General features: G+C 51.3%; 1 protein-coding gene across 3 annotated transcripts in view; it reads right to left on the bottom strand.

The window, feature by feature from the left end:
* CAMK2A (calcium/calmodulin-dependent protein kinase II alpha) overlaps positions 1 to 11,708 on the bottom strand; it is a 70,866-nt gene that overhangs the window by 11,109 nt on the left and 48,049 nt on the right. For 2 of the 3 annotated variants that reach the window (XM_011985361.1, XM_011985362.1), the window contains 3 exons: positions 9,403 to 9,435; positions 8,398 to 8,446; positions 974 to 1,049 (listed from right to left, as the gene is read on the bottom strand). In XM_011985361.1, the coding sequence (XP_011840751.1) occupies positions 974 to 1,049; positions 8,398 to 8,446; positions 9,403 to 9,435 (158 nt within the window). The remainder of the gene's footprint in view (positions 1 to 973; positions 1,050 to 8,397; positions 8,447 to 9,402; positions 9,436 to 11,708) is intronic. The other variant, XM_011985363.1, reaches the window with a different exon arrangement.

The raw sequence follows: 11,708 nt of genomic DNA, 5'->3' as shown, positions 1-11,708 counted from the left end.
AAAAAAAAAAAAAAAAAAATAGAATGCACCTGGTCTGCCAAGCCTTTGAGAGGCAAACTTCAGCTCTGGGCACATTGGAAACCAGGAACAGGCTATCCAAAGAGCAAACCCCAGCCAGGTTATGCCCAACTCACTTTAACCCAACAGGCAAAAATAACTCTGCCTTGGTTGGCAGTCTTTGTCCTCCAAAAAGCGTATGTCTGGTCTCCAGGCCCAGGCCTTGTCAGCATTGGTCAAAATATTAAGGACTAAGCCCAAAATATTTACTCTCCCTGGGGCCAGCTGAGGGCCCAAGTGAAGTTTGTTTCTGGGCCAGACCAGGAAAGGTGTGAGTGAGCAGCACAGGGTGCTCCAGCTCAGCCCCTGCACACACAGCTGCCCTTCCAAAGGCGAGTCCAGGTGTGTTTGGGATGTCTCATTTTATGTTATTTTTGTGCAAGCTGCCTTACTTCCTCAGAGGAGTTCAGATTCCGCTTAGAATTATTTCTGCTCATGCCTGCTCACTGAAGGAAGACGCCCTGTAGATCCTGCCTGCTCCTGCCCATCTGAGGTCAGAGGTCCAAGGGAGTCTCGGGTGAGCACTCAGATCTACTGGGCAGGAATGAGGGGAATGTGCCTCCCTTTCCACTTTCCCAGCTCATCTCCTGAGGAAGCCCATGCTGTGATGCTGTCCACCCCCTCTTTCCTTGGGGAAGCAAAGGAGTTTTGTTGGAGTTCCTCCCAGGGAACAAGATGTGAGGAGGAGGAAGGATAGGAGGAGGAGGAGGACTGACATATAGGGAAGTGTTGTGAACAGAAAGCTCAGTATAAGCATCAAGTCCAGATGCAAAATAGAAATATGAATTCAGCCCGATTCACAGCACATGCAAAGTGAGTGGATGAGGATTGGAGACGAGGACCCCCATAGTTAGCCATTGGTACCCCCTGAACAATGATCCAGGCAGGACATGCAGAATGAGCCCAGCTGACTCACGTGTAGGACTCAAAATCTCCATTGCTTATGGCTTCAATCAGCTGCTCTGTCACTTTTATAATTTCCTGTTTCCGCACTGTAAGGCAGAAGGGGACACAGAAATAGTAATAATAATAGTGATGGTAATGAAGCACCAACTACCATTTCTTGAGTCCTTATCATGTGCCAGACCCTGTGCTGGGACCTGAAGACCTCATGCAGATGATCTCATTTATCCTCACATTGCTGCTGGGGGATAGGCATCATCACCCCCATTCCACAGAAGAAACTGAGGCCCAGAAAGGCAAAAAAAAGGTGTGAAAGTTCCTCGACTACAAAGGCCAGAGCCAGTGTCTCTGTTGGTGGTCTTTGCCTCTAATACATGGTGGACATTCTGACTCTACGCCTGATGTAAATCCAGGTCTTGGCTCCCAAATACTTATTCCTACCCCCTTTGCTTTGCCATGTAAATCAAAACAGGATCAACTGTGGCACTGTCACTGATAGCCATGAGCCAGGGGCTGTCTTATGGCCCAAACCAGGACCTCTAAGAAAAATCTTAGGGTATACGCATCTCTTGAGCCTAGATGAGTTTCTTGCTGTATTTGGGTGCCGACAGGAGTTAGGCACTGAGCTGCCCAGAACTTTCTAGGCATAATGAATCCCATTTGCTGAGACCTGGCCCTCCCCTGTCTGCCACTGTAACACCACAAACAGCTGGTCTTTCTGGTGGAGTTAGATGGCAGTCTTATTAGATGTGTGATTTTCTGAGCCTCAGTTTTCCCGTCTGTAAAATGAGGATGCCACCACCTCTCATTCATTCAGAGCCAAATACATAGTGGACAGAATGCAGGCTTCAGCTTAGACAGATGTTCATCTAAATGACTGTCCAGGTCCTCAAGCTGTGCAACTGCGGGCCACAAGGTGGTTTGCTGGTCTGTCAAATGGAGATGATAGTCTTCTCCGAGGGTTGTTATGAGGGTGGGGTGATGTGATGTACATGAAGCATTGGCCAAAGCCTGGCACACAGTGGGTGCACCTCATAAGTGTGACCATGTCCTGCCTCCCTAGGCCCCTGCCAGGGGTTGCCTCTCTGCTCTTCACTAATACCCTGGGAGGTAGGCAAGGTCAGCTTCCCCCCACTTCACATATGAGGTAACTGAGCTTCAGTGATAGAGGAATTTGAAGCTAGATGTCCTGGCTCCCGGCAGAGCCTAACAGAAGCCTTGCTCAGTCTCCCAGAGGCAGGCCCCTTTCCCTCCTTCCATAGGCTTAAGCTTGGCTTTAAACCTGGCCAGCTCATTGGACCACTGGAGCTGTCTCAGGTGAATAGATGAACACATTGCCTGGATTGCAAGCTCAGGTCTGGCCTCAGCATTTCTCAATCTGGGAGCCTGGGAGGGAGCCCAAGCCTAGCAGAGGCCCTCACCAGCCCTGTCCTCACCAGTTGCTCATGCCACGCCACCCCACACAGGAGCTCACCTCAGGCCCAGAGGACACAGAATCATAGAACATCCAGGCTAGAAGAACCCTTGGAGGCCAGAGCTTCCTTATCAAACTTTAGGGAAACTGAGGCCCAGTGAGGGTGGTGTAATTTGCTCAAGGACATAGCACATACCAGGTGGAGAGCCTGGCTCCTGGCCCAGGGCCTTTTCCATAGGCCCCTGAGGCCCCAGCTCACTGCCTGTCATAACACTAACCTCACACAATTGTTTTGCTCCAATGTTTATCTACGCTCCAACTCATAGATGAGCTCATGGGGGCTGGGCTGTGACATCCCTTGCTCACTGCGTCCTGGAGCCTGGAACAGGCTTGGCCTCCACAGGTCTTTATCACTGAATGAATGAATGAGTGTACCAGGCCATGTGCTATGTGCTTAGTCTACCACGTTCCAGAGCCTCACAGCACAGCTTCACTTCCACGTCACAGATGAGCAATCTGAAGGTGAAAGAAGCTAAATAATTAGCTTCGGTGGGACTGGGACCCTAATTAGAGTTTGCAGCTCCAAAGCCCATCACATTCTCCCACACCACACCCAGCACCGTCCTTGGCACATGGTAGATGTAGCAGTGATCATTCAATGTCAGCACCACTGTGAACAGCTAATTCCCTTTTCTCTCCTGGCTCCAGTCAGAATCGCCTGGGCTGGGAGTGAGTCCATTTTTAGACCATGAGTGCCACTGGGTCACACAGGTGTTGCTGCACCTCTCTCTCTGGGGACTTGCCTGGGGCCGGGGCAGAGGCAGCACTCAATACATACGTGTTGAGTGAATGAATGAATGAATGAGTGAGTGAATGGAGTGAATGGGACCAAACCAGAGTCTGGACTGCTATCTTCATCCTGCCCCTTGGACTTGCCCAAGTTGCCTGGTAGCCACTGTCCCTAGGACATCCAGAACCTGGCTTCCTGATCACCTGTGTCCTCCTTCCCAGAAGCTGGAGATTGAGGATGGGAAGAAGCCTAGCCCAGTCAGAGCCACCTCTTTTTTTTTTTTTTTTTTTGAGACAGGGTCTCTCTGCATTGCCCAGGCAGGAGTGCAGTGGTGCAGTCACAGCTCACTGCAACCTCCCCCTCGTGGGTTCAAGCGATTCTCCTGCCTCAGCCTCCCGAGTAGCTGGGATTACAGGCATGCACCACCACGCCCAGCTAATTTTTGTATTTGTAGTGGAGATGAGGTTTCACCATGTTGGCCAGCCTGGTCACGAACTCCTGACCTCAGGTGATCCGCTTGCCTTGCCCTCGAAGTGCTGGGATTACAGATGTGAGCCACTGCACGTGGTCCAGAGCTACCGCTTTCTTGCCATTCCCACATGGAATCAGGGGTGACAACCAGAGCAAACCCATGTGCTCCCAACATGGGACCTGAGTCACTCTCCTTGCCTTCTCTGCATGGACTTTAAGACCCTTTTGGCTCACCGTTCCATAAGCTTGTGCTCAATGCCAGTTTCCTGAGGGTTGCTTCTCACTGCCGTCTCAGAGAATCTAGCACAGTGGCTGAGGGCATGGATTCTGGAGCCAGACTCCCTGGGTTTGGATTCTGGCTCTGCCACTTACTTAATAGCTGTTCCCTTGGGCAAGGGAACGTCTAGTGCCTCAGTTTCCCTATATGTATAATGAAGATACTAATAGTACTTACCTTGTAGATTTGTTCTAAGGATTGAGTTAAGAATATGTCAATGGAAATAGCTAACATGTACCTGGTCCTCACAGAGAGCCAGCTGCTGCTCCGAGTCCTTTAGATCAAGCACTTATGTAAAGGATGCTGCATTATATAAAGAAGTTAGCGCAGTGCCCAGCCCTTGGGAAATGGAGTGTGGTTATTATCATCTGGGAATCTCTGAACTGGAACTTCCTCCTGAGGACATCCTGGAGTCTCTAGCTAGGGCAGGGATGTTTCCCAGCAGCCTGGCATGAGGGGGTGTGGCTCTGGTTGGAACCCAGGGCTTGTGGCCTGCCGGGAAGCTGGCCACACTGTTGGACGGCTCTGGCTATTTTCACTTCCTTCTCCTTTCAAGTTGAAATGTGTCCTTCCGAAACCCCCTAGATACAGTTCTTGTCTTCTTTCCGCCTTCTGAGGCCCTGAAGTGAACACATGCTTCCCCAGCCTCTATGCCCAGTCTTCTCAGAGCTGAAGGCCTCCAGGATGTGGTACTGACTCAAGCTGGCCATTTAATCCTTGAGAGTCCTGGAGCTGTCTAGATACCTCTCTGAGTATGCTCACACAATCTCAGGTGTGGCCTGAATAATGCAGAATCTCAGGTCTGGGGTAGCACTCTCTATCCCCTCCCCCATTCTGGATATTATACTTCTATTAATGTAGCCTGAGACAAGTGCCTGACTTGGCTGTGTCTCCAGCGACTCAGGACACCAAGTTACCAACAATAAAGCCTAGTGGGCAGGAATCTCCCTAGCTTTGTTCTGTGGGACAGAAGATCTGGGGGCCTGGTGCTTCTTACATCTGGAGAAGTCCACTCTGATTCTGGGCCTCTACCATGCCCTCAGCAGCCCCACTGCTGTGTTCATTCAGCAGCTACTTAGTAGCAACCACTGGCCTTTCTCCTCTGCCAGCTGTTCACCCAGACAATCTGGGAACGCTCCCCTACAGATGGGAAAGCCCAGACCCCAGATAGGTTAAGACACTCTCTCAAGACCACACAGCATGCTAAGACTGAGATGGGATCAGTATTCCTGACTGATATTTCCCAGAATGCCTCTGCCCGAGGCAGAGGTAGCTCTTTAGTTGGAGAGGAAATTAATGTTTCATGGAGCGAATCTGGAGGGATGGGGGAGTGGGGAGGAAGCAGAGCCCCATGCAGCTCAGAGGGCAAGAGGCCTGTGCAGTGAGCCAGAGGGGCTTTGAAATATTAATGTCTCTTTCTCTCCTCAGGGGACTATGTTCCCTGGAGGATGACGTTTCTAATTAACTTTAATGTCAGGTCAGAGTCCACCCCACCAGCTGTTATTCTCACTTAGTAAGAAGACTTAACAAATTAACACCAGAAAACGGTTCTCTGGAAACTTTCTCTGAGGCCGGGAGAGGCTGGGGGAGGCACACGGACTCCTCTTTCGTGCCAAACACGGGGAGAAGCTCCTGGCTGACCGTTTCTTCCATCAGACATGGCTTCTGGGGTTTTTTACATGTGGGGAAACTGAGGCAGGAAACAGGGTCCCAGTCCTACCATTAATAAGCCATATGTGCCCTTTCTCCTCGCTAGGCCTCAGATTTCGCTCTGGAAAGGGGGAAATCTGGAAAGTGAGCCAAAATTCAGATTTGCAAATTGCCCCATCCTGATCCTCCAAAGCAGAGGATAATGACTGCAAATGTGAGACCTCAGGGACGCAGCCCAAAGCCATTACCCCAAGAGGAAAACGTCTTTGATGGCTCCTAATTTACATTACTATTACATACAAATGTTGTATTCTATTCCAAATATTTCTCTGTCTGTTTAACATGTAAATTAGTCTTAAAATAATCTTTGAGTAAAATTGGTGCTCCAAGAAAATGCCACCTGGCTTCCTATCATTCAACCACGAACTACAGTTTGAAAAAAGAAATTGAGATTTATTAAACAGTTTCTCTGGACCAGACACATATGTGCACTTCATATGCATCTTCTCATTTCATCTGCACAGCAATGAAGGTTGGTACTATTTTCATCACCTCTTTACTGTTAAGGAAACTGAAGCTCAGAGAGGTTGAGCAAGTTGTCTGAGGTCATTCAGCGAATGGACTCCAGTGGAGAAGACAGAGCCAGACTACCTCCATGGTCCCTGCCTATTGCTAAGGCCAGGATTATGTGGCTATATCTATCCAGTCTCCTCAACATCCCAGGGCCCAACTCTTATCATTGGACAGCTAGCCTTAAATAAGGGGAACAGCTTAGAAGCACCATTTCTTGGCCTGCCACACACCCCTGGAGTCAAAATTCACAGGGGCAGGGCTGGGAATGTGGTTAGAACACTGGGCTTTTGTGAAACTAGAAGGCTGACTTGACCCTACCAGGGAATTCTTCAGGATAGTGTATTTTCTCATTCATTCATTCATTTTTTTTAAAGAGACAGGGTCTTGCTATGTTGCCCAGGCTGCAGTGTAGTGGTTATTCACAGATACCATCATAGGTCACTGTAGCCTTAAACTCCTGGCCTCAAGCGATCCTCCTGCCTCAGCCTCCTGAGTAGTTCAAGATAATGTATTTTTACAAGTTGTCTCTGGTGCCATCACAGAAGATTGATTTGCTCTAGGGCCAGGTTGTGGTGACAGAGTATCCACAACCCCCCAAGTTGGGAATGACCAGGAAGGGACACACGCAGGGCGGGGCTCATCTTCCAGGCATCCTGGCAGCATCAGGAGGCAGCCGTGGTATGTGGTGTGTCAAAATTGCCTTAAAGCCTGAATCACAATTATACAAAAATGTTTCCTACATAATACAGTGCTCTTTTTCCCATCTCTGAATTCTAAGGCAAAATATCTAAACTGGTACTGCTGAGTTCCCTCCAGGTCAACGGCCTTTTCTCATATTTCAGAGACTCCCCCACTACCAACACCACCAGGCATCTCTGCTACACACCTGAGTGTGTGAACCACTGAGCTCCCTGTCCTGGGGAAGGAGGAGGGCTGGCTGCTAACACTTGGAGGATCTGGTGTCCCCAGGGCAGAAGTCAGCAATCCCTGCCTCTTCCTCCAAGCTCCAAGGGCACTTTCCAGCACCAAGGCCTTCAGAGTGGTGGTTACCAGCCAAGCTCTAGAATCCGACTGCCTGAGTTCAAATCCTGGCCCCATCCTTGCGAGCCACAGGACAACAGAGTAGAGGCCAACGTACCCGGCCTCTCTGTCCTCTGTTTCCTCAGCTGTAGAATGAGGTTCACGGCAACACCTACTTCATGGGCTATTGTGACGCTCCAGGAAGTCAGTCCAGATAAGGTGCTGAGACCGGGGTTAGCGCACGGCAAGCATTCCATAAATGGCCGCACTTATTACTATTTTTGTTTTGTTCTTGCTCACAATCCAGTCAGTTATCTGACACTTTACTTCCCCCACCTGAGAGCTTTTGAGGACTGCTGACCGCTAGCTTCAGTGGCGCCGGCATCTTTGGTGGGTCTTGTGCAGTGTTTCCCATACTCCAGCCACTGGAGCTTTCTGGATTTTTGCTCTCCTTTCCTTTACTATTATTACTTCATGTTTTTAAAAAATAATAATTTTATTGTTATTAACAGTAATAATAATGAAGTAATAATAGTAATAATGGTAATATATAGTAATGAAGTAATAATAGTAATAATAATGAAGTAATAATAGTAAAGGAAACTCAAAAACACTTATTGCAAAAGGAACATGTATACCATTACCAAACACTTATGACTTGAATATGTTAAATTTTTCTCTAATACACATATAATATATATCCTCTAAAATAAGAAAACCCGCCTGGGCGCAACAGCTCATGCCTGTAATCCTAGCACTTTGGGAGGTCAAGGCGGGCAGATCACCTGGGGTCAGGAGTTTGAGACCAGCCTGGCCAACATGGTGAAACCCCCATCTGTACTAAAAATACAAAAAATTAGCCAGGTGTGGTGGTGGGCATCTGTCATCCAGCTACTTGGAAAACTAAGGCAGGAGGATTGCTTGAACCCAGGAGGCAGAGGTTGCAGTGAGCCGAGATTGCGCCACTGCACTCCAGCCTGGGCGACAGAGCGAGACGCCATCTCAAAAAATAAAAAAATAAATAGATAAAATAAGAAAACCTATCTACGCACCAGCAGTAGTTCTAGTACACCCCATGGGAATGGTGCCTCCCGGTGTGCCCAGTTTATAAGGCACCAGAGTGAAGCTCTCTGTAGACGAGCAAGAAACGAGGTTGGCACATGGGAGCTGTCAGGAAAAGGGGGTCTGTCCAGCTGGTTCCAGGAAGTCTAAGGGGTCCCCACACTGAAGGCCCCTCCCTACCTTTGGTGTCTTCATCCTCGATGGTGGTGTTGGTGCTCTCTGAGGATTCCTGCCAAAGAGAATACAGGAGATGGTGAGGCCTGCCTGGGAGCGGGACGAGGCATGGCCAGGCCCTGGCTGCCTGGTGACGCGGCTGGTTTCTGTGAGCCTCACAGGCTCTGCCTTCCGGATGCTGTCCTGAAAACCCTGTCAGATTCTCCAGCCTCAACACGGGGAGGGCCCAGCTGAGCAGGTGGCCGGGGGCTGGGGTGGGGGAAAGGGATGGCTGCAAGGAGAACCCTGGCCTTCCTGGAAGAGCTGAGGGGGGTGCTGGGTCCTTTCTGCTCGAGGGGGTGAAGAAGGGGTGTGGAGGAGCAGAGAGACACCATGGCGGCCGCAGAGTGGGGAGGAACACACACTGGCAGGGGAGGAAGAGAGAGAGAGGGAGGCCCAGTGTGAGAGAGAGTGGGCTCTTCAGAGGGGAGAAAAACCACACGACTGAGTGAGACAGCGATGGAACCAGAAGAGGGAGGTGGGCCACCATGCCACCACTGGACCCTAGACAGAGGCAGGGCTGGTGGCTCCCCTACCACCGGCGGGCCTGGTAGCCTTACACCAGCTCAAGAGGGGCCTCCGTGGCACCTACGACTTTGGCCAAACCAAGCCCCACCCTCGCCGCGATTGGCACAAACCAAGCCTGAGATGAGTCTAGAGCAGAGGGGCAGGGAGAAGCGAGAAGCCAAGGGCTGGACATAGGATTGGGTTCAGATCCACCTTCCTACCCGAGGAGGGTCTCAGGTCTGCTGTCAGCCTGCTGGTCTGGGCCGTGGAGTTGGAGGTGTCAACAGAAACACGCAAACAACACACACACACAACACACATATTGTCACACAAGGCACACGTACCAAGCACGCCCTGAGCACCCTCTCCCCGCCCCAGGTTCCCAGTGCAGCCTGCAGGAGGGAGGCAGGAGCAAAGGGTTCGAGGCCCAGCATTTACCGGCGTTAGGAGACGGCAGACACTCACCATTAACTGAACGCTGGAACTGGACTTTCTTTTCTGGAAAAACAAGGAGAAGAGATGGGACAGGAAAAGACACAGCGTGAAAACGGCAGGGAGCAGAGGAACGACAGGGGAGGTTTGGGAGGAGGATGGGCCTCGGGGTCATCCTCTGTAGTCCTTTGTCGGCTTGGCATCGGGACAAGGAGTCAAGGAGTCAAGGCCACCAGCAACAGTTGACCTGGCAGGGCCAGTCCTCGGCCTGAAGCTCTGGGTCCTCATGCACACTGTCTGGGTCTAGCAATCTAACAGCCAAGCTCATGGCCAAGCCTCCCTGGGACCAGGGCTACCCACCCTGCCTAACTCTGATGGCAAAAGCCAATCCTGGCTCTGGATGCCAGTCACTGGAGGCCTCCAGATTCCAGTGCTCTTGAAGGACAAAGGGTGCTCAGGCCTGGAGGTGAGGCCCAAATGTCTTCTCCTAGGCTCCCCGTGCATCTCGGCTAGGAGGACCTCATTCCCAATTGACTGTCACAGTCACTTGGGAAACTTGTTACAATAAACAGAACCAGGTCCCCTCTGAGGAGTTTGATAACTACGTCTGGGGTGCAGCCTGAGCATCTCCATTTGAAACAATATCTGCAGGTGATGCCAAAGCAGGGCCAAGCGTGGGAGCCAGTCCTCTAAGTAGCCTTTGAAATCCAGCTTGCATTCACAACCTCCCGGTGGCTGGCCTATTTCACCCCTTTATGCTGATGGAGAAACTGAGGCTCAGCCAGAAGTGGAGCTGGGTCTAGAACTTGAGTCTTTTGGCCCTGCCATTCAGCCTACACTAGCATTTTGGGGATTTGTAGCACCCCCTATATTGGCTGTGGAACCAAGAGAGGGAGAGGGGGACAAATGTAAATTACCTTCTCCTTCCCTCAGCTCTCCAAGCCAGGAGTCTTAAAGACTCCCATTCACAGAAGGTGGTAGGTGAAGACTGACCCTTGCATTGCACAGATGAGACACTGAGGCCCAGAGAGGTGCAGTGGTCTGCCCAAGGCCTCACAGCAACCCGCTAACAGAGCTGAGGCTAGAACCCAGGCCCTACATTCAGACTCTTTCCTCTGTCCAGATCTCCAGGCACCCATAGTCAGATCCCTCTCCAAAGGCTCATCCTATCCTAGATGCCCTTACACCGGAGAGGCCAGGAGGCCCCTCTGCCTGCTGCAAAGAAGGGACTCAAGGAGCCCACAGGGTAGGCCTTTGCCATGGGAGGCGCTGGATATGCCTTGAGGGTGTCAGGTCTAATTCTGGGTTTCTGACTCTAAGATCCAGTGAGCCTCTGCTTGCCAGGAACTCAAGGTCCTGTGCCTTCCATCCGGGGCCTCCACAGAGGGGACAGGGTGGCTCGCTGGGCACTTCCAATGCCCATGTGCTCAGAGGGGCATAAATGCTCACAGACCCTGCATTTTCCCCAGCTGGGCTGGATGGTGTGGTTTCCACAGTCACCAGCCTGCAGTCAGCCCCTCATCTCCTCCCCTCCCTTCCCCTCTCCTCCCTCCTCTCCTTCCTCTCCTCCCTCCTCTTTTCTTCCTCTCTTCCCCTCTCTCCTTCCCTCTCTCCTCCTTCCTCTTTTCTTCCTCTCTTCTCTTCTCCACTCCTCTCTCTTTTACTCTGCTCCCTGACCCTCCCCTCTCCTCCATTCTTCTCTTCCTTCCTCTCCTCTCATCTCCTCTCCTCCTCCCTCTTTTCTCCTCTCTTCTTTCCTCTCCTCTTCCCTTGCCTCTCCTCTGCCTCCTTCCTCTCTTCCTTCTTCTCCTCTTCCTCTCCTCTCTTCTCCTGTCCTCTCCTCTCCTCCCCTCCCCTCTCCTCCTTCCTCTTTTCTTCCTCTCTTCTCCTCTCCCTTCCTCTTCCCTCTCCTCAACTCCTCCTTCTTCCTCTCTTCCTTCTTTTCCTCTTTTCTCTCCTCTCCTCTCTTCCCCTCCCTTCCCCTCTCTTTTCTTCCTGTCTTCTCCTCTCCCTTCCTCTTCCCTCTCCTCAACTCCTCCTTCTTCCTCTCTTCCTTCTTTTCCTCTTTTCTCTCCTCTCCTCTCTTCCCCTCCCTTCCCCTCTCTTTTCTTCCTGTCTTCTCCTCTCCCTTCCTCTTCCCTCTCCTCTCTTCCTCCTCTCTCTCTTCCTTCTTTCCCTCTTTCCTCCACTCCCCTCCCCTCTCTCCTGGTTGTCCTCCTTCCCTGGCTGGAGCCAGGCCAGGCACAGAATGGGGAAGAGGCCAGGTCCCACACAGCTCAGCTGTCAGCAGAAACCTGAGGAGCCGCGCAGGGGCCAGGATTTTCCAGGCGGGACACGAG

This window comes from Mandrillus leucophaeus, unplaced genomic scaffold (assembly GCF_000951045.1).
Source record: "Mandrillus leucophaeus isolate KB7577 unplaced genomic scaffold, Mleu.le_1.0 Scaffold282, whole genome shotgun sequence".
Taxonomy (NCBI): Eukaryota; Metazoa; Chordata; class Mammalia; order Primates; family Cercopithecidae; genus Mandrillus; species Mandrillus leucophaeus.
The sequence above is the reverse complement of the archived record's forward strand: the minus strand, read 5'-3'. Positions and strand labels throughout refer to the sequence as shown.